This window comes from Labrus mixtus, chromosome 10, assembly GCF_963584025.1.
Source record: "Labrus mixtus chromosome 10, fLabMix1.1, whole genome shotgun sequence".
NCBI lineage: Eukaryota > Metazoa > Chordata > Actinopteri > Labriformes > Labridae > Labrus > Labrus mixtus.
In genome coordinates, this window is record NC_083621.1 from 8,654,129 (window position 1) to 8,677,564 (window position 23,436).

The 23,436-nt window shown below is 40.2% G+C and overlaps 2 protein-coding genes across 5 annotated transcripts; both read right to left on the reverse strand.

The window, feature by feature from the left end:
* Positions 1 to 211: 211 nt before the first annotated feature.
* On the reverse strand, positions 212 to 13,429 carry slc24a6a (solute carrier family 24 member 6a). 4 transcript variants are annotated; one of them, XM_061047959.1, is made up of 17 exons: positions 12,923 to 13,429; positions 12,542 to 12,640; positions 10,428 to 10,504; positions 10,262 to 10,336; positions 9,587 to 9,671; positions 8,458 to 8,561; positions 8,181 to 8,255; positions 7,746 to 7,771; positions 7,596 to 7,649; positions 7,338 to 7,492; positions 6,902 to 7,071; positions 4,390 to 4,639; positions 3,272 to 3,438; positions 3,067 to 3,181; positions 1,906 to 2,018; positions 1,235 to 1,300; positions 212 to 1,044 (listed from the first exon to the last, which is right to left on the reverse strand). In XM_061047959.1, exons 1-17 carry the CDS (start codon positions 13,029 to 13,031, stop codon positions 934 to 936), a joined length of 1,851 nt encoding a protein of 616 aa, XP_060903942.1. In that variant the 5' UTR covers positions 13,032 to 13,429; the 3' UTR covers positions 212 to 933. The 4 variants fall into 4 exon arrangements, with proteins under 4 accessions (XP_060903942.1, XP_060903943.1, XP_060903944.1 ...); XM_061047960.1 differs by having other exon boundaries at positions 7,356 to 7,492; positions 12,923 to 13,428; XM_061047961.1 differs by having other exon boundaries at positions 6,983 to 7,071; positions 12,923 to 13,428.
* A 5,806-nt stretch (positions 13,430 to 19,235) lies between these two features.
* zdhhc24 (zinc finger DHHC-type containing 24) lies at positions 19,236 to 23,177 on the reverse strand. Its single transcript, XM_061047963.1, has 3 exons — positions 22,569 to 23,177; positions 21,180 to 21,457; positions 19,236 to 21,095 (listed from the first exon to the last, which is right to left on the reverse strand). The coding sequence occupies exons 1-3, from the start codon at positions 22,871 to 22,873 to the stop codon at positions 20,803 to 20,805; spliced, it is 876 nt and encodes a 291-aa protein (XP_060903946.1). The 5' UTR covers positions 22,874 to 23,177; the 3' UTR covers positions 19,236 to 20,802.
* Between the last annotated feature and the right edge of the window lie 259 nt (positions 23,178 to 23,436).

The following is a 23,436-nucleotide window of genomic DNA, read 5'->3' on the forward strand; positions in this document are numbered from 1 at the left end:
TTTCTTTTCGATGCTAATGCATGCTTCCAATCTACAACATGAATGAATATGCAGTTCATTACTGTTGGTGAAATCTTAAAATAAACTTTTACACCGCTTTTGACACTTTGGTACATGTTCTTTAAGTGTAAATAAATTCATTTCAAACAAGCAAATAGGGTTTGAATGTGCAGGACAGAGAGTGTCAGATATGAAAAGCAGAAGCTGAACGTCACAGAAGAAAACATTTTATTGCATTCAAAACCAAACACTCCATGACTTTCTCCAAACAGACATTCATGAACACCTTGAAGCACACAGTCCCATTTATCCCTTACATAAATATACCACCACCAGTGCCGCAAAGCTTTTAGGAGAAAAAAAAGGGGGGGGGGGGGGCTATAATATGTAAAATACCAACAATAGTGGCTTAGTGCAATTATCTGGAGCGTGATGAAAAGCCATGCTATGTCATTTACTGGGGGATGAAAACTTGACATTAAACTTACATTAAACTTATAAAAGTGCACACACTGAAAAGCAACAATATAAAGACACTTACACGTATACTCATCTGGTCTTTGAGGTTACTTGTGGCAGTCTTTAAGTATTCATAAGTAAACTAACACACTCTTGGGTTTATATTACACAATGTTCTTTGATTCAGAATGCAAAGTCAATACTTGATAGATTGTTTGAAACATAGTGCATCATCAGCTGGGTTTGATTTCACAAAATCAGAAGCTTGGTACAAAACTATGTAAAATACTCGTTTATCAAAGGTGAACACTGCAGCTTTAAGGAGGTGAAATGAAATGAGAAGTCATCTGTCCACGCGTCTGATCAGCAACAGGAGCAGTGAATGTGGAAGTCAGATGGCTTGTTGGTGTGGTTCTGTACGTGGAGTGTGTGTGTGTGTGTGTGTGTGTGTGTGTGTGTGTGTGTGTGTGTCGTCTAAAGCCTCTCAAAGCCGATGGAGCACATGAGGAAGACGGCATAGAGAAGAATGAGACAGAGTCCCAGCCTGCGGTCCAACCTCCAACAGTTCAGATGGACACACAGGACCTGAGGAGGGATAAAAAAGAGGGAAGGAGAGAGAGAGAGAGAGATCTTCATTTCCTGTTACACTGCCAAAAAAAACAATCAACCTCAAGTCTGAGAACATAGTCAAGCTCTAAGGTAAAAGATTAAACGGGCAGCTGACTTTAGATCAGTTCACTTTGTTTCAACAAAAACGGTCAGAGAATCTACTCACAGTGAGTGTGACGGAGGCTAACAGCAGAATCACTGAGTACACCAGGCCTTTGCTGTTAATTGTCACCTTTAGAGCAGAGATAACATTTTGATTAAAAACCTCTAAAGGACCACTGACTTAATACCTGCCTCTAACAGAGCAAGACATATTTAAAACCAATAAATGATTTTATGGAACACTGTGGGAAATACATTTTTTTTTTTACTAGGGGGAAAAGTGGAAAAACTAGACACTACAGGATACAAGATGAGACAGGTAGAGAAGCAAAAAAAAAACCAACAGTATTCAACCGGTGACATTAAAGTCTCTGGCTCACACTCTCTTGCCTCGATGGTACATGGTTTAGAAGAACTGTCATGAATATAAAAGATGATAAGAATAACATTTTCTTTTCCACTTTGGAAACCAACATCAACAGTCTCACAGTTTCCCTAATATGGGGGGGGGGGGGGGGGTATGGTGGTCCGTCTGTGTGCTGTTTGTTTATTGGTTCCTAATTAACGACCAACCAATGTAACTTTAATCACCGAAACCTTGTTTGTTTTTTCTATGTGAAAATCAATAAACAGAGTTGGAAAAAAAACAACTGGAATATTGAAATGTTTTAAATGACCGTGCCACAAGTGAACTAAATAAAAAAAATATCAGGCAAAGAAACCAGCTGCTGTTACCACGGATCCATAGCTGACTATGAGAGTCCTCAGCGCCCAGGGGAAGCCCAAGCCAAGCAGCACATCAAAAATATTACTGCCAATGGAGTTAGACACGGCCATGTCGCCCATCCCTGAAACATCAGAAACACACACACACTCAGACAGAGTTCACGGGGGTACATGTAGTGGGTATGATATTAGACATCGACTGAGGAGTGTTTGTATATGTTCATGTCCTTTTTTTTAGATATACGACTACTAAGACGCACAATGCCACATGACCGATTCAGTCTGGAGTTTCCTTTTTTTTTCGGCACTTTCACAGCTTTTACTATTAAAAACGTTTGCAGAGATATTTTACTTTTTTTGTTACTGTTTCAGTAGACCATCCATTGCTTTTCTATGACACTACACTTATAATTCATGTGATTCTCAAGCCAAATATACTGAACAGAAACTGCTATAGACTATGCATCTAAAGTAAAAAAAAAAAAGAACATAGTATTTGTTGTGTGTATTTTCAATACTCCCTCATTGCAATGAAGGATAAACACTATTACACATTGTAAGAATGATTTTATAACTCTTCTGCAGCTTCCACAGGATGCTTGTCATGATGACACCAAATCAATCAAGAATCTACCAAACATTTTTCAGAGATCTCGCTGAGGGCTCTACCTAAAGGTGGAGACTACTACAGTACTGTAGAAAAGGCTGGTTTTCTGCATACAGGTCTATCTCAGATAGATGTGACAGGTTTTTATCATTTCACTGCTTCCTACATCACCAACAGAGGTGAGCAGGTGAGTGTGTTTTTTTTAAATACACGCTGCAGTGAAAATATTTTGAATAGAACAAATAATAGGAAAAAAATAGGATAGGAAATAAGGATGGTCCATTTTCTTTTCAAGCTTAACAATGAACTTCACTTGCTCTTCTCCCTCTAAAATAAGCATCGGTCTCTAAAAAACATCATCGCAGTCAAACTGAAGTTATTGAACCTTGAGTTTTAGAAATGATTTATCAGACCAACCAAGAAAGGTCCAGAAACAGCATCCTAAAATGTGCAAAACAAAAAGTGTTGGTATAAATGGTATGGATGAACAGAGTGCATATGTGTTGAGACAGCTTAAACACACATCTATTTCCATAAACACACAAACACAGACAAGAATCCACCTTGTCGTGCCACAATGAGGCTGGCCATACAGTCAGGAACACTGGTGCCAGCTGCCAAAAAAGTGATGCCCATGAGGACTTCAGGAATTCCGAGTGTGTAGCTGATAATGGTCACCTAGACAGACAGAGGAAAGAGCCAGTGTATACACAGGTGTGAGAGTGTGTGTTGGCGGTGTTAAATTGTGCTGGTTCATGTGTTTCCTACCATCCAGACCATGAGGTAGGAGAAGACGGCTATCCAGAGTGTGGAGGACAGGAAGGTGAGCAGGTACCAGCGCTCCCACCGCGGCAGGTTACAGTCAGGGATGGAGCAGTGAAGCAGGACGCTTACAGGCCAGGAGAGCAGCCACTTCACACGCACACACCAACCATCTGAGGAAATAAACAATATATAGAAGTTCCCCCTGCAGGGATCATTACGGGTTGATCTGAACTTCTAAATGATTACGTAGCTTCAGTGTACGATCACTTTTTATTTAGCTGCACTGGAGAGAAGTAGGAGAAAAGTGCAACAAAAAAAAAAGCTGTTTAGTCTCAGCAATAATTTGACCAACACATACACTGTACTTGTTGCTATAGCAACATCATAAAGATAAATCACTTTCAGAGATGTTGGGTGTTAAAAATCTGACAGATAAAAGAGCCATTCATGATGCTTATTACAGGTTCACAAATTGTAAGCATGAGGAATTGGCTCCCATTTCAACGCTCCTCACTTGTTAATCATCATTTTATAACACATCAGCTACTGTTCTCAATAGCTTATGGTAATAAGCATAATGGTTGAATGCTAACGTTAGCCGCTGTGACTAAGCTTTCGCCAGATAACGACTGCTAAGGTATATTTTACCTTTAAATTTGGCCCCATTTATACTTTCCATTGTGTTTTGAGGAGTCAATTGAGAAGCAGTAAAATTACAAAAATATGTCAAATTCCCAACATCTATACAACTGAACATCCTGTAATAAAGCAGTACAAAATCAAAACACTGTTTGAGGTGCCTATGCAAATTGTGACATCAGAGGCGTCAAACTGTGACCGTCTGCACACGGGTAATTAATTACCTTATGAGTCATGATCGTTCTATAGTCAAGTCTCTTATTATAAAAAGTCTGATTTACTTTGGTCCATGGTTGCTGGAACTATTATGTCAAGTAGGCATCAGTCTTGGTTTTTCAATACAAAATGAGTTTTATGCAGTTGGCAGACAGCAGCATCAACAGCGAGTTTGACTAAAATGAAATTTGATGAATTCTAACATGCATCTCTTTCTGTAGCCAGGCAGTAGCTTCGGCATATTTTACTTGTAATTCCACACTAACCTGGCAGGACAAAGGGTTTAAAAGGAGCGTTTTCATCAACCCCTTCTTCCTGCTCTTCCTCCTCCTCCTCCTCATCGTCCTTAGGCTGTGCTCCCCCATCGGTCTCTCCCACTGCCTCTTTACCCCTCTCCCTCTCTCCTTCCGGCAGCGGCTTGTCTCCCTCAGCCACAGTCCCATTAGCACCGACACCTTCATCCCCTGAAGCTCCCCCCTCCTCTGAGCCTTCCCGGGCTCTAATAAGCCTCTGCCTCTGAGGGAGAGGAGGGAGGGAGTGAGGTGAAGTCAGGAAAAATGAAAGAAGAAAACACAATTAGATGAGAAACACTGCTGCAGCAAGATGATACAGATGACATCATCTGACTGTAGCAACAATATGAGTAGCGGCAAGAGGAGTGATCAGGCAGCAAGTCACATACACCAGAGGGGAGGTGGGAAGCATTGAGCAGGGGCATGGTACAGAGCAGCGGCAGCACTGGCAGTCGCACTTTACTTTGGATTTGGAAATAGCAAGCGCAAATGTAGGCGAGCAGAGACGGCGAGGAGGGAGATTTTGGAGATTGAGTTCTTTGTTTCTTTTGTGTCGGACATGACGATATGTAGAAAAGCAGCAGTCTGTTTGTGTGCGTTTCTTTGTGAGCTTATCAGATAGAATGTGGATATAATTTTGTTTACCTGATCTGAATCTTAATGTCGATAGACCTTTATCAAGTTAAACAAATTAGAATAAGAACTACCAATGTAAGTAACACATAAAGTCAAAGCTTAACATCAGCCTCAAACGGATACTTCCGTTAGCAGCATTGAAAGAAAACAGCCCTTACAGATCTGTACAACAAAATAACAATCTACTAGATGTCTCACTTAAGAAACACAGTCATAAATAATACCAGTAATGTAACACACTATGTGCACATAAATTCAACAATGTACTAAATGCCATCCAAAAGGCAGCTAATGCAGTCAGCCTCAAACTGTGATTTGGGAGTCGATCACATTTTTATTCATTACACATTTGAAGATAAAGTCAGTAGCTTTTTTCTTAAAGGGGACATTTTATGAAAAATCCACTTTTACAGTGTTTTTGAATATATATTTGGGTAACCTGCGTGTCTACGGACCCACAGAATACAAAATAAATCTATCCAGTCCTTTGTTTGTAGTCTGCATAAGTCTTACAACACAGAGAAAAGTGCTCCGTTTCACATTTTTTCAGCTGGGTTCTGGTAAAAAAAAACAACCTCCCCTCCCCTGGTATCTCCCCCCATGGACTCCATCCCCAGCCTAGAACAAAACTTTTGCGCAGGTTCGCCATTTTTATTCTCGCTACAGAGGAGTGATGTCTACCTGGAAAACTCAGGGGGGGCTCATTGAATTTAAAGAGACACACACACCAAAACGGAGCGTTCTGAGAGAGCTGGTTTATACAGGGTCACAAACCTCCTCTGGTGCTTGATTCATGTTATATTTTAACCAAAGCACAGCACAGATGTTTCATTTAGACCACAGGGGACTGTTTGAAAAGGTAGAAAAGGGGTATAATACGTCCTCTTTAAACTAATAAAATATAGACGTACTATATATAATTAATGCTGCTCAATCCTCACTTATGGGCCTCCATACATCTGTGGTGGTGACTGTGTGTGCAGAGACCCCGTCCTCTGCCTGGATTTTGCTGTTTTGGTTGACTGGGATGTTTCTGGGTGGGGAGTGGTTGTGTTTCCACTCGTCAGTGACAGCGTGCAGGTAAGTTTGGGAGTGGATACAATTCAGCAATTGAATGCCATTCAAACTGGCAAATATTGTGGACCTGACTTGGCTGCAAAGAAGATAAAATATCATTATAGTGAGGCGGATAAAGCTGGTTCCAAAAAAGAGGGAATGACCTGCGTAAACAGAGTTGGCCGGCTTTCTGTTGGACAGGCAGGTGCCAAACCTTGGTGAATGGCTTGTGCTGACTCGCTAAATTATCAGCTTTTTCATGACACTAAATGTAATATTCTCAGATAGCCTGTGTTGTATGTACAAGCAGTAAACGTACGCCCTCACCCTGCAGTGGGTGTGCGCTTCTGATGAGGCTCAGGAGGAGGGGCCCAGTTTTAATGTTGTGTTAACAAGCTGCAATAAATATTGTTACTGACTCTACCTTAAAGCCTTTGAAATGTTCTGATTTCATTCAAGTTATGGGGTGGTTTGGATTATTGATTATATAGCTTAACTACTTCCTGTTTAGCCTAACCATACAACAAAAGTGCCAGAGGTGGAGAAATAATATTGACCTCTATCCAATATTGAACTATTCTACATCTATTTAAGATGTAAGAGAGTTTTGTCCTTTTATCCCTCAGTGTTCAGTTTCTATAAACGTGTGAGTAGTTAGTGATCTAAAGGGAAAGCAGTCCGACACAAGCGCAGGCATGTTGATTTCACCAATACCAAAATACCCACCAACCAAGCCGATCAAACCAGGGGACCTTGAAGTTTTTGTGAACAGTGCGAGCTGCATGCAGTGTACCTCGTTGATGATCATGCGTCCTGCCATGCGCAGGCGGGTGAAGGGGGGGAAATGCGGGGTGATGAGAAGGCGGAGGCTTGCCTCTGAGAAGGAGAGCTGGTGGGGGTGCCTGTTAAGCAGCTCATCCACCATCATCACCCCTGAATCCTGGCCGGCCACCACACTGGAATCTGGGGAAAGTGCGAGGAGATGAATGGGGTTAGCAGGAGACTCATATGGAGAGGAGAGGATGGAAGACAAAGAGGACAGAGTGACGGAGAGAATGATACAATCCTGTACATCAAAGCGGTCAACTTCTATTTCAGTGTTTGAAATCCACAAGGGAACAGAAATGGGTTTGAAAGGCAGCCGAAACTGTGTCAGTAGGTCTGCTGACAGCGGCACAGAGACTGAGGAGACGTAGTGATGTTTTAGACGAACACGTGCGCACACGTACAAACACGAGCTCTTGCACCTGGCTTCAGCGGCACCATGTCGTTGTCACAGTCTCCCATGTTTCCGACAGCAGTGGTCCTTCGCAGGCTGCTCAGACACGGCTGCCCCGCTCTGCTGCAGTGTGTCTCCACCAGGCTGTACAGCGAGGAGTTGAACCTAACACAAGAGACAGTGAGGCAAGAGAAGAGCATGTGTGTTCAGTGAGGAGAGAAAGTGGATTAAAACAAAAAGAGGAGGAATACAAAAGAGAGAGACTCACTTCATGATGATTATGTAGATTCCATACATTGAAATCAGGATAATGGTCTCCCACCTGAAAGATCCCCAGAAACACCAAGATAGATTCATTCATACTGACTGTACACTGATGTGCTAAACACACACTATGGAAGTCTTACTACAGTCTTACCACATGACCTTTTCATCAAAGATTACCTGCAGATAGAATAAAAATAGAATTCAAGCGTGGCAGTAATGCAACATAAACCATTTCTGATGATCTAATGACAGCCAACACATTGAAAATGATTATCTTATCAAAGAAAGTGTGCATCAGTGTCTGTATTTATATCATATTGATGTCCATGTAACTGCAGTAGAGACAAGCATGAAATGTGTTTGACAACAGTCATAGCTTCACCAAAGACGTCTAAAAAGGTTATCTTCGACCTGTAAAATGTTTTTCCCAGTTAAATTATCTTAAAGACTTTTAAACAACGAACACATTTAATAGTTTCAAATAAAAATGTTGTCTTAATGCATTAAAAATAACTCATCACTGACAATGAATAGAAGTATAAAGACAGTGGAGTATCAAACTTGTTTTGACTGGAGAATTTCTCACCAGAATAAGCACCACTATGGACAGGATGTAGAAAACAGCATCACGAAACAAAGGCCACCAGCTGAGAACGATGGGCTGTAGAGAGAAAACACACACACACACACACACACACACACACACACACACACACACACACACACACACACACACACACACACACGCACACACACACACACACACACACACAACATGTCCATTACTTTAATCAAATAAGCGGTGTGAGATGTAATCATATGATTATTGATTTTTTTTTTTAGTGTGGCCACCGTGTGTCTACCTGTCCAGAGAAGATGCCACAGATGCCGATAATGACCAGAATGTTAAAGACAGCTGACCCCACGATAGTTCCTACCCCCACATCTCCCTTTGTGATAAACACCCCTAAAAAAAACAGGAAGGGAAAGAATGACCCAAAGATCATCACCAAAATGTATCAAATGTGACCTCCTATGAGAAAAAAGGGCTACATTTCTCCCTGACAATAACTTTATTCACTGTAAACACTTTTTGGATCTTTGGTTGATAACCAGTGGAGTAAAGATAATATAAGATAAACCTTTTAGTTAGTTGTTACAGCAGCTAAAAAAAAAAGGAGAGGAGTAGAATATACAAAATAGCAAAAAGTTAAAAACAAACATATTTTCAGTAATTAAATATAAGAAGAAATATACAATAGTAATACAATAATACTAGGAATATACACTATCCACATGTTCACTTGTGGAAAGACAGAGTACAGTTTTTATAAACACACACAGTGTGTCGCATGTTTGTGATGATGATCACTATGATACAGTCAGGTGAGACATGTCACATGTGAGTCATGTGGTGGTGAGGCTGTTAAACAGTCTGACTGCAAGTGGGATTAGCGACCTGCTGTATCGCTCTTCCTTGCAGTGTGGATGTCTCAAGATGTGCAGATACCTTTTATCTTAAGCTTGCAGAATGTACTTTATATTTACACCTGAAGTCACGATGGTGCTTTGTCAAAGCCAGCCTCTTATTCCATTTTGATATTGACTATTTGGGGGGCACGATTCAGGATAATACAGTAAGCCCAGTTTTATGTTTGACTGTAATTTAGATAAATCTCCAATAGGCTTCTATTATCTCACATTTTTTTTAAATGTGCACTGTAGTTTGTGTCTGTTTGGTCTGACAAAAATGTATCTACTGCAGTGTTTTTTCAAACTCAATTCCGCTTTACCTAAACCAAATCAGATTTTTTAAAAACATCTGAGAACATCATTGCCAGAGAAGTTATGAGTAGGTTAGCTGGTGTAGCTGGTTCTACACACACTTGACTCTGTCAAAACAAAGGGGAGCTTCATTAGATGGAGGGTAATCAAAGTTTATAGGGCTTAACCCTCATAATGTGTAATTGATTAGATGAGTGACACACTTACCAATCAAAGATGTGAAGAGCTCAGGGGCGGAGCTTCCAGCTGCCATGAACGTTGCCCCAGCAACATCCTGACTGAGCTGAAGGTTCTATAGGACAGACGAGTGTAAAACAGACTGCAGTCAACTTTCTTATAATCAAACAATCTTAAAGAAGGGTGACTGATCTTACAAACACGTCTATGTATTAGAAGTTTGAGATAGCCAAAGACTTTCATTATTTTCTGAATAATATTTAAAACACATACATGATGAGCCACACTCATGGCAAAAGTTTTCCTTATTTTGATGAATTTAGGGACTGCAGTACGATTTACTTTGGATGATGTCTCCTAAAAAAACTACCGTCCCAAATTCTTTTGAGGTTTTTAAAAGAAAAAAAGAGAGAAAATGAATAACGCAGTAACAATCTGTTGAAAATCGTTTTTTTTAAAAGATCTGTCTTCAGTTCAGTTAAATTAACAGGAAGCTGAGGGCCAATGGCAGAGAAGACAGAAGGTGTATTGAGAGAGAAACTAATGTTTAATTGGCTTATGTCCCTGTTAAGACAGATGTAAAAAACATATTTCTCAGGTTTAGAGTCGAAGATATAAAAAGGTTTCCCAGTAATCTTAATACCATGCTTTATCTCTATAAATGATTCTATACTTTGAACACATTCAATATGTTTTAATTCATACCTCTGATACTTTTTCCAGCGATGGCACAAAGTAAACGTCGCACACAATGGCCAGTGCAAGAAACATGTAGATAGCCTGTTTAAAAAACCAGAGTCACTTTGTGTCTGTGAGTTTAAATGCAACAAAAGGAATCTTAAACTGGAAAACAAGCAGAGCTGACACTCACACAGAGAACATGAAGGAGCACTGCTCCGTGTCTCCTCTGCTCGAGAGTAAAGATGTCATCAGGAAAGTCACCGATAGCTGGAGAAAAAGAATGGCAGAGAGTAACCTCATGATGTGTAGGCCTATGTCGAAAGAAATGATTGGCACATTCAATAAATATTTTGATGACACTGCGTCAGGCTTTAGAGTTGAGATCGGCATTTCCTTTACCAGTGAATGGAGAGAAAAAAATCTGCAGATTAATCAGTGTGTGCACATGTATACATCTGTTAAGAGTGTGTTTTGAGCGATGTGTATTGTTAATGCGTTCATGTCTGAGATGGGCTGCCAGAACAACCCCCCCCACACCCCCTCCCCTCCCCACCGGATTGCTGATGGACGGTCTACCTCCCCCCACCCCCTTGCTCTCTATCCCTCTTCCTGCATCTTATCCCATCTCTCCCCCTATCCCTTTCCAAGCCCGGCGCAGTCTAGGCCTGTGAAGACTGTTTCGTCATGAGCCGGGGATCCGGCCGAAGATTTCTGCCTTTTAATAAGGCAGTTTTTTCTTACCACTGTAACTTTTGCTGCTTTGCTAAAGTGCTCATGATGGATAGGCCGGATCTTTGTAACATAGCAATAAGTAAGGTCTTTTACCTGCTTTTTGTAACATAACAATGAGTAAGGTCTTTTACCTGCTTTTTGTAACATAACAATGAGTAAGGTATTTTACCTGCTTCTTGTAAAGTGTCTCGAGATAACACTTGTTATGAGTTGACGCTATACAAATAAAAGTTGATTGATTGATTGATTGATGTCATGAAACTGCTTTAAAATTGAGTTTTTTCCCGCCGTGTTCTTCAGAACTGCTCCCAGTGTGACATCATGCGTGCCAGGTCCATAAAGGTGTTTTTTTTATTGACATTCTTCTTCAGCTCTTTTTCTCTGAAGTCAACTCTCAGAGGCATTTCTTTTGGCCGAATTAGTTTTTAAATCAGTCACACTTTCCAAAAACAAGCAAGTGTTTTTGCTTGACTTCACTGTTTTGCAATTAAGCTTAAACAAATGCCACAACCCACTGCATCATAAAAAAAAAAAAAAAAAAAGATTTCATTATGAGGCTGTGCAAAACAGTAATCTGGATTGCTGCCTTCCTGAGTGAGTTTAGTTGCGAGTCAGGACATATGAAACCTCCACTTAAGAGAAGGTCAGAAGTGTGACAAAAGTGGGAAACGTGCTGCACAGAGGTGCCATTGTGCAGTTTGAGACATCACGTGTAGTGATGGTGTGGTATTTTTGACTACCTGTCACGTGGTTTTGGTTGCACACTCATCAAATTGTCTTTTTGCCTTAACAATTGAGATGTTTGTCTTGAAATATGAAATATTTAATGAATTTATTAAGTGGTAGACAATATAGGCCTATATTTAAGGCGTTTATGAGTTTACTGTACTGTATCTCACCAAAGCAGTGATTTTCTTTCTCAGCTCAAAGTATTCTCTGGAACTGACGAGAACATCTCTTCATCTCACATCAGACCACAAGATGCTTTCAATGTTTCTGTCTCTAATGAGCCAAAGAGATCCAAGCACATATGGGGGGGGGAAGAGAGGCCACTAATCAGGAGGTCATTACGACAAGACAGGCGCTTTGAACAGCTTCACGTGCAGACGACAATCCGACCACAAATTTAGCATAGTTTCCTAGCAACCGGGTTCCCTCAAAGGCCCAGCTGTGTTTAAAGACCTAGATGTGCAGAGTTTAAAGAAATGAAAGATGAGGTTGATTGACGCACGAAGGAGACAGGCTTGGTTTAAACAGATAACTAAGGAGATGGGAGCCAAATTTTCCAGCCAAACGTGTTGTGAAGATCATCACAGTGACTACACACTCATTAGGCTACTGCATCCAAGCCGGTTAATGGTTAAAAAGCTCATCATGCAATCAAATTACTTCACTTTTTTTTTCTTTTTAAAAAAAAAAAGTGAAGTAATTTAAAAAAAAAAAAAAAGTGAAGCATGTTCTGTTAAATCATTTCAGACTCATTTCAAAAGCGACCCCCCCCCCTTCTCTGTTCCTCTTCCTCCTCTTCCTCTAGCACTTGTCACACAGTCACATAGTGGTAAAATGTCTCACCAGATGTAGAAATAGTGTCAGTATGGTTGGCCTCTTTCTCCTGGACGAGCCCTCTTTTCAACAAGGAGATGTCATCCTCCAATGAGGGTCCATGTGCATCTACAGGGGGGTTGAGATGTAAATAGGATACATAGGAGACTGATTAAAAGTACCATCTATTTTACAATAGGCTTTATTTTTCTAAAACAGGCTACGATCAACTGTTATAATCTTGACCAAATTTAAGGTTATTAACCAAGTCTGCTGAGCTTAAATTTACTCTTTCAAGTTTGTAATATAATCGCTCATTATTCTGCATTAGCATTTTAAATCAAATGTAATTTGTATGGTTGAGTGTGACAACAGCGAAGATGAATGAATAGATCTTTTCTCGTGCAGCACCTGTATCATTACTGAAGTGGAGGAGCCAGGCGGCAGCAAGCAGACTGACTCCGCAGACGCAGAAACGCGGGAGGAGGCGCGTCTGCCTCGGTCTCCTCGGCGCCTTCATCCCACCAGACGCCGCCGCTCTCCGATCAGAACATGTCGCCTACGCCGGCTTTCAATCCTTGTTGTCACGACAGCCTCAGCTCACAGACTGGATAGCGCTGGTGCTGTTGGATCCTTTCTCCCTATGTGTCGTTTTTCAGGTGTTTAAGGGCTCCAGGCACGATGCGCTATGTGTTCATTCGATCCGGCCTGTTTTTCAGCATCTAAGCATCCAGCTGCAACGACGTGTCCGCGTCCATAAACACCAGTCACACAAGGAAACGTCATGAAAAATATCTCAGACTATATCACATCACTCCAGCCCTTTATCTGACCCACTCTTTATTATCCTCCGTCTGGGAGGAGGTGTTTTCCTTGATTCACAGATAAGACCACCAGAGAGCGTCTTCAGCTGGGTGGGGCGACTGGAGAGACATGGCATCATGGGAAGACATGGGAAGGCTCATACTGCTGTTTGTTATTTAAAAGGTAACAGGAAAAAAAAAGATAAGAAGTATAATGGGAGGCAAACCTGATTATAATAACAAACATAGACTTTTCTATTATTTATTTTGATGAAGCATATGTCCTAATAAAATGATCCTATTGGTAAGTTTTGGCTCTCTGTGACTGTTTCTAGGACTGTTTTAATGTAAGCAACAGGGAAACAAATACAAACTGCCTTCTCCCCCTCACTGTCAACAGAAGAAATACGTTAATATTTATAAATAATTATATATATTTTGAAAAAGTGTGTATATATAGACACAGAGATTGAATTGAATTAATTAAATCTTTTGAATCTCAGAAAAGAAGAGAACTTTCATTGTTTGAATGTGAGGTAGTCAAAGTTAGATGAGTAGTTGTCTGAAGAGTGAAAGTAAATTTTGATGTGGCTTCAGGGAGCAAGTCAATATTTTATCTTATTGTGATGAAGTTTATAATCTGCTAAATTAGATTTTCACTGATATGATCCTTAGCATTTCATTTAGTGGCATACTCAAAAGTACAGCAACAAACCCCCGAATAAATGCTAAATAATTCAAATTCCCCCAGCTCATGAGCTAAATAAAAAAGACACAAAACTAAACCCTCTGCCTTATCAGCTACTGAATAAATCCAAATCAGCCGGATAAATGTAGTTCACATGTTTATAAGAGGGAGGTTGAGATCAAATTGGAGGTAAGGCTCCATAATGCACACTCCAGTAAGGCTGCAAAATCAGACGAGCACCACTCCACAAGGTGTTGATGGAAAAAAAGTTTCCTGCGCGGCTTCCTGAGGCCGCAAAGACCAAAAAAATGAGCATGAAGACAAAGAGCAGGAACAGTCCTGCTCTCTGAAGTGATGTCCCCAAGGTACCTGTATAGCTTAGACAACAGACAAGACATGAATGAACAAAGTAAAAAAGTAAAACAATACACAAGTAAAGTAGTACACAAGCTTTCACAAATCCCATTTTAAATGTGTCAGGATGTTAGGTGATGTCTGTCTGAGGTACCTTTTGCTCTGAATGTCTGCTGTGAGATTTGGAGGTTGCAGCAGCTCCTCAGCCTCAGTTTCCTCCTGCAGGAACATCAGCACACATCATCATGTTACAATATTAACATCTCCAGCCATTCAGCTGCTTTCTGACATAAAGGCTCTGAATCTTTTGTAGTGGTGTGCTCTAGTGGTCACTTTTGGAAGTACAGGCTCTTTAACTAAACTCTACACTAGTCCTTCAATAAATTCTCCCTCATTGATGAAACTGTTCTTGACTGTGATTCAACTGCACCATCAGGTTTGAGGCTGAAACGTCTAGCGCTGTTGAATTAACCAAATGATATCAAAGTTGACTCAACACCTCTTAGAAACACTTTCAACACAAAAAGAACTTGATCACAGGAGGGTTGTAATATACTGCATCAGTTTGAACCATGTGTTCCTGTTCAACTTACAGGTCTGAGATCTGTGGGGTCTGCGATGATGGTTTGCTCCAGTAGCTTCATTTCATCTGCGAAGGACAGAGGGGGATTGAGCCGTTCTTCTTTTTCTCTCACCGCATCATTCAGACCAGGGCTGGTGAAAAAAAAAAAAAAAAAAGGGCACAAACACAGTAGAGTGCAGTCACAAACAGATGTCACCAGGAAGTCATAATATTCTTTTCAAGTAACAGGATTTTGTCTGTCAGAGTTTACAGTGAGGCATCATAAAGTCTGTCCTCCAACTGCGTCCTCAGCTCCTGATTAGTCAGCCTGAGTTCCTGAAACAGAGAATCAGAGACAGCTCATAACATTAAGATTTTATCTGTCACGTGTAAATACCTTAGTGATTACTGCGCATGTAAACAGGAACAATGAAGGGACGCATCCATTAACCACCTATTTTCACAGAACGGTCAACTACACCGTTTACAGTTTACAAAGTGTTAGGATTTCACACGACTGTCACTCTGTGGGTGGAGTGGGGTTAAGTCCCTTTCATTAATTAGATATAGTTGTGAGTGATGCAGAGTTGATATATGATTGAGAATGTGTCGCAGGTATTTTACCCAAACCTGTCTAAATGATTTAATTGAATGATTGAGTATTTATCAATATCGAGTCCTGATTATATTCTTCCTGTATGTCCGTTTACCGTTGAGTGTTTCTCTGCCACCTCTGTTCATCTTTTGAGCGGATTACATTTGAAATTTCTCTCATGGGCTTTTTGTTGAAGAAGCTGGAAAAAATGGCCCCTGAAATTCTACTTTTCGTCAATATTGATGGGACACAGACACTCCAGATTTCGACTTCCGTATTTGATTTTTTTCCCCCATTGCAACGGCCTAATTCAATCCCAAACTAATGTTTTATATTAGTTTGAGCAATGTTTATGAGGAATAAGAAGTTACCTCACATGTTACAACAGACAGAGTATGAAAACCGGCTGTTTCAATGCATCTAATTTAAACATTTAGTCTTTCATTATTAACAGAGTATCAAAAGATGAGCTTACCTTGATGATGTTAGAACATTCTTCTACCAATTCTTCAGAGTGCTGCAACTGAACATTTTTCTACCACAAACACACACATATGAAAACATGTGCTGCTGATATAATGAAACACACAGACTGTCAAGATAGTCAAGTTGGACTTAAAGAGAAGGAGAAGGTCCCTGTTATTACCTGATGGATAACCTCTTCCCTATGCAGCAGGCCTAACTGAGCATCTTCCAATCCATACTGAAGACGAACATAACACAACAAATGTTGATTTATAATGACTTAAACAAACAAGTCTAGGTCAAACAAAGAACAAAATAATCATCTCAAACTGAACTTGCGATGTTACCTCGAGGTTTCTAACGGAATCCTTGATCTTGCTCAAGTTCTCGTTGTCCTTCTCTCTATCCTGTTGGAGGCTCTTGAGCTAAAATGGTTAGGATGACGTTTTAACTACACCTTTTAAATGATTTTATTAAGTCTCACTGTTGTTTATCTTGACAGTTTAAAGTTGTGTGAAAAGTAACAGACATACACTTATGGTTAGTTTCTTATTTTGGTCCTTCAATGTGACAGATTCCTTTTCCTGCGCAAAAACAACAACATAAAAACAAACACCACATTGATCATTTTGAGAAGTTAACAATGACAAACGTCAGCATAATGAACTGTTTATCCACCATACATTAGTATTAACATGATCTGATTTATATCTAGTTCTTATTTTTTTGATGGAGGTGAACTGAGTGATTTTTCACAGACTGAGAATTCATAGATTTTAATAACTAATCACTCTTTCAGCTTGGCTGACAAATGGGGCAGTGTAGGTTAATTCCAAAACGGTAAATGGACTTCAGCTTGTACTGTATAGCACTTTTCTAGGCGTCTGACAACTAAAAGCACTTTTACACAACAGGTCACACCTACCCAGTCATGCCCATTCACAAAATGATGGCAGAGACTGCTATGTAAAGTGTCTATCAGTATTAACTTTTTTGCCCAAGAACACATCGGACATGTGGCTGCAGGAGCTGGGGATCGATCCCCAGACTGAACTTCCGGTTAAGAGAAGACCAACTCTTCCAACTGAGAGACAGCCGCCAAAAAGTTGTAGAGTCTCAAAAAACAGCTGACAATGTTAATAAAATAGGAACTTTTTGAAGCAAAATAACATTAATGCACCATCAGGTATGCCAGATCGTAATCAGATTGGTGTTGAAGTGCTGTATCATCAAGGTTTTTTTCTTTGGATAAGTAACAATTGTAACACAGAGCAAATTTGCTATTACTAGGGAGAAATATCAACATTGAATGCAACATCATATTAACATCATATTGTACTATGGCTCAATATATTCCCAAAAAATAACAGTTATTCATTGTTACCCACCAAAGCCTGAAACTTTTTTTCACTGCATCTCTTTGCATTGAAGTCATCAGCCAAGAGGGACCTGCAAGGCTCTGCTTCAACATGCGGTGCCTTGTTGATGATCTTCTCAAGGCTGTAGGCAAAAACACACATTTTGTTAAAGCATGGCTTACATAACACTAAATACAAAAAGGTTCTGACATACATTAAAAATCTAAACAATTACAAAGCTGTAATTAGTTCAGGGTAGAACCCAAGAGCTAACAATATATGAGATGTGTAGATGTGGTTATCACATTCTGAATTCCTGGAGTCCTAGAGGACTCTGCCTATATACAGCAGTGGAGAGAATTAAGTTATGCATAATTTAACTTTTGAACTTGAGTTCAGCTCAAACTTGAACAAGCAAAGGTTTCACTGGAATGTATCATTATTTATCATTGCAGCAAACACCAGAGCCCAGAGGTATCAGATATTAAGAGATTAAATTAAATCTAAAGCTGACCATTGTGGTTACTCACAAGGGATACATATGAACATGTATAGAAGAAAATGTTTCATTTACAAATTATTCCATGAAAGAAACAATGCTACCTGTGACAAAGGCTGCAGATAGATAAAGCACAATGATGGATGATTAATCCACTTAAAAGAATGATCAGTATGGTAGTACTAATAGTAGCTGCAGTTCAGTTTGAGAGTCACACAGTTTAGGAGGCAACTCATATGATAGTTACGTTTTCACTTGTTGATTTAGGGCAGTGTTCTCTGAGCGCAGCGCTGCCATGTCATCATCTGCAACATCCAGCCAGAGCCTCATCTTCACATTCAGCTCCCTCAGTTGGCTCTGACTGTAATCCAACTCCGCTATCTTCTCAAGCATCTCCCTCTGTGCGCTGAGTACACACACACACACACACACACACACACACACACACACACACACACACACACACACACACACACAAATACACAGATTAAAAAAAAAAAAAAGTTTAATGTATTGCAACAAAGTATTTCAGTCAACCTGTTTATAAATGCAATGGTTGACCAGTGAACATAACTCACATCTTTTCCAGGTGTAAATCCATTCTGCTGGCTTTCTCCTGCCCTGGTGCTTGAGATCAACGAAAGGTCCAATGTACATTAATCATCCATCAAACTTATTATACTATCATAGCACACACTTATTCTTAAGAGACTACGCCTTTCTAATTACCAAAGGAAGCAGATGTGGAAATATAAACACTACATTAGCCAAAAGGCAGCATTTTATTAAATTGCTGAAACCAAGTTTAGAAATGGTCTAAATACTTTTTTACAGTACTTAAAGGTTTTCAAACTTTGGTAACTAGCATTTTAGGTTTCAAACACATTATTTTATCCATACAATTAACTAATACAACCATTTATCGTATACAGATGTAACTTAAACTAAAGCAAATCGAGCTGCTCTCATGTTTGCACTGCGACACCTTCAACCTACCGTCAGCATGTTGATTAGCTACCTAGCGAACTAACCTTAAGCTACTGAAACCAGTCGAGCCAAACATTCAAGAATTAGCTGAAGTTAACAAACTGCTAACATGCTATGCTTTATACATTCGTAAAAAAATATATATATTACCACTGATGAGGTCTAAATTATTGGTTAAAGCAGGTCAAGTTTGATTCTTGCTGCCAAATGGAAACCGCGCAGGTTACCATGGAGACAGTCACGGTTTGGAGGAGACCGATACTGAACGGGAAAAAGACTTCCTGATAATATTTTAACAGCTTGTTAAAGAAGTTCCTTCTTAATTAGACTCTAAGGTCTTACAATTCAATGACACTTTGGATGTAAAAATGTCGTAAATGGTGTATTTACTAAAAGAAAAAAATGTATGCAAGTGAAAATAAAAATCATCATCAATCAAACATTTTTTAATTACTGCATTTCATTATCAAAATGCTCCCTTAGCACAATTCATCGAACAATTTTCAGATAGCAAAACCAAACAACAAATGGGGTGATTCATATGTCAAAGAACAAACGAAATTAAACAGAAATATATATTGTGCAAAAAAAATTGTCATGCGTGTAAATATATTCACCACATTTTAAGGCAAGAGATCAAACTTACTAAAGCAACAGCAGACGAGAGAGAAAAAGGACTCTGATATGAGGTAACTGAAGGACTTCTGTTATTTACAGTGTTGCAGAGTACATTAGCTGTGTCCAAAATCCATACTTATATAGCAGACTTTGAGTATGCAGTGTGTATCAGACAATTGACACAATATGTATTTGTGACACAGGTTGGCTAAACAGCTTAAGAAACTGCTAAGAAAACAAAAATAAGAACAATTTCTTAAGAATTGTATAAAACAGTACATTTTCTGTATTCTCACTGCCAAAGAGGTTTTTTTTAATACAGTATTAACAGTGGTTGAGTCAGAGCACATTATGTTGTAGGCCAGGTTGATTTGGTAAGTAGAAGTCCCTTGCTGAGTGAAAGATAGACAACATAACATGAACTACGAGGAAAGACTCTTAAAGTGAAGTCTTTGGGTAGCTTCAAAACTGTGTATCCTGTAAACCAGTGGTTCTCAACTCGTCTAGCCTCAGGACCCACCCACGGCTCCTCCACGAGAGATCACGACCCAAATTTCTGATACCTTACAACCAATCAGATTTATTTAATGAAAAATTGTGCAGCAGACTTAACAAAACAGGGGATGGAGACAAGAAATTGAACAAATCAAACAGCACTTTGTGGACTTTTTGACACCATTTTTATCCCAGCTGCACATTCGTGACCCACCGAAAATGGCTTCGCGACCCACTTTTGGGTCCTGACCCACCAGTTGAGAGCCACTGCTGTAAACTGCAACTCTAGAAGTCGAAACTCAATTTCTACAGTGTATTTTCTGATCTCCTGTAGTTTTTAAGACATCACTTTGAACCCCTTCAAGAACACTGATAGCACAAGCACATAATGACACTTGTAGTTTAGGCACAACTGTAGATACGAGGCTAATGACGGTGTATTTTAGATATATATTCAGGAACAATGCAACTATTATCTTCAAATTGAAAAGCTCAATTAAGTAGTCAGTGTCACCAATTCCAGAAGAATAAATAACCCTTAAGTCAGAGAAAGTATTTGTTGCTTGGTGAAAAGGATTTAAAATCATAAACCTTTTTATAATCAATAAAATACATTCTCATTTCAGTGCTGTTTGCAAGTATTCCAGAAGAACACTTGAGGTCAACCTCAATCACAGTACACCCACAATGTATATGTCTGAGCACAGGTAAGTTGTACCTGTAAACATCTTATATAACCACACACCATTCTTACATCTCAAGCTACCTCTTTTGGAACTGAGGTGATCTCCCCTGATGCTGCTCCCAAAACATGAACCATCACCAATGTAAAGTTACATGGCCTGTACATGACCAGGCCGTCAGCTGTTACCGGGTGGGGTCCAGGGATCCAGTGACCTGGAAGTTTATCCCATCTCCCGGGAGAGGTGATTGGATGAGTGGGGAGAGCCAGCAGATGTACCAGCGGATGCCCAGGCAGTGGCTCAGGTTTCCAGGGAGTCCCAGGCTGTAGGGTCTACGATTTGAATACCACTCCCTGGTGGTCTGTCCCCGAAACATTAGGAAGAGATGGAAGAAGAAAAAGGCAGACACCAGTAGGAAGCCCACCACACAGGTGTCAGCGATGAAGGCGAAGGCAAAGGCTTGTGCAGAGACCTGGCCTTGAGAGAGGAAGAACAGGAGCACTGGTTTAATCACTGCCATTGAAATGTGTGACAATTAATAAGGCACAAACCATTTCCTACCTGAAACTAGCATGATCCAGGGTATGAGCAGCAGTAGGACGCTGTGTATAGTCACACCCTCCTTCAATATGACAATGAAGACCTCTGCGTTCATCAAGGTGGCATACAGGAGCCCAGACCACATAAATAACAAGCAGCTCAGAAAGTAGCGGTAGTTACGGAAGCCCACACAGCGGCCAAAAAAGACGCAGTGGTGATCTCGCCGCAGCACGCAAACATTGCAGTCATAGCAGTGGGAGCAGCGAGGGGGAGTGTGGGTCTCACACGTGTAACAGTACCTGCGTTAGGGAAAAAGACAAAAAAAATGAATCAGTCAGGGTCGAAATTTCTCCTAAACAACCTTTCACAGATGAAACTGGCTATCAAAAAGCATTTAAAAAAAAAAAAAAAAATTTTATTTTTGGGCTTTTATTGGAGAGAAAGGAGAGTGGACAGAGTTGGAAATCAGGGAGAGAGAGAGATTGTGGAATGACATGCGGGGATAGGAGCCACAGGCTGGACTCGAACACGGGCCGCCCGCTTGTAAGACTACAGCCTCCATGCATGGGGGCGCGCACACTAACCACTGCGCCACCAGCGCCCCCTCAAAAAGCCTTTTTGACAAAACTAACTGGAAAAGGTAGATTGCGAGGACATCCGGTAAAGTTTCTTAGCTGTGGTCACTTTATGGACCCTAAATCATTAGTGACATATTTTACACGTGCTAGAAAACTGTAATAATGACTAGGTGTTTAAGTTGTTGAGAGAAGTTAAAATTCTAGTACAGAACAGTGTCTGAGCAGCTGTAGAGAGAAGAGATTTAGTAAAATTATTGGAAACCTGTTATAACCTAATGACACAACTTTTGGAGGCTGAAAGCGACAGGAAATATCGACTAAACGATATTAGTCGGCCTAAACTTCTCTGTCCCTTATAGAGTATGTAAAGTAGGCTACTAAGTTAAAGGGCACTAGGGTCTAAACCAGGGATGGGGCAACTTTGGTCACAGCAAGGGCCACATTCATTTAATTCTCACTTGCCAGAGGGGCCACATTGTAGAATACAAAAAACGATTATGTCTCAAAATTTAACTCAACATACACCAGTGATCAAATATTATCATGGACATATTTCTGCTTTTCATGATTTCATGGCAGATTTCATGTTTTTCTTCATGTTTCCAATTAATCGATGTGTAAAAAAAAAAATGAACCTGAGGGCCACGTTGAGGGTTGATGGGGGGCCGCATGTTGCAGTAAAACAATTTGTGTGAACTGGAATTAAAGGGCCTTTCCAACATCACGAAAAATAGACCCATGCTCAAAGTAAATCCACTTTTGTCAAATAAATTCATTCAACATTGATAAACATAGTGGTGTTTGCTATCAGGGTCTTTAATAATCCCCTTACCTCCACCCCTGTCCCATGCCTTCTCCTCCCAGGAACACCCCTTTGATACTGGGACTGGTCCTGAGGAACAGCGTGGCGTTCCAGCAGATGTTAACCAGCATGAAGTACTGGGCCAGCAGGTGGACGGCTTTCCACCAGGCGGACCACTCCGTCTTCTTCTGGTCTGCCTCCAGCGGAGCCTCGACCAGGACCAGGTAGCTCACCTCCCCGGTGATAGAGAAGACCAAGAAGGTGTTGAGGAGTACGGGGAGGTGGTGACAGAGCCTCTCAACCCTGCAAAAAGCTTTACTCGCTAAACTCGTCATGTTTCCTTCCCGTCCGTCTCACTGGAAGGACTGAAGACTCACTGGAAGGACTGGTTTGACAGACGCACGTTGATAACCTTTTTACTTTTTCTGTTTAGCCAAATCACACACACACATTAGCTAATTAAACCTGATTAAAAAAACTCCACATGTCATGACTCATACCCCAATATGTTTTCGGGATGAATTTTTAAAAGGTAAAAGTTGAACCGAGTCGCTTCATTTACTTGAAACTTCACTACCCACCACTGAGCTACTGGACGGAATCAAGCTACTGTTAATGGGTGTTACATGAAAATACATCCGTAGTGCAACAACATACTTTGGTTGCGGTTCCTAATGTAACACCTCCCAAATATTCAAATATATCCCTATATTCAAAAAAACAGTGTAGGTTTTAATCTATTTTGGACAGGAATATTTATAGTTGTATATAATTTTAGTTGCAAATATTTGTGCATACTGCTGTAACTCTTACAGCAGATTTATCCCAGATGAGTTACAGCCCCTTGCTTTGATGCAAAAACAATACTTATATTCTACATTAATTTGCCAGATATACG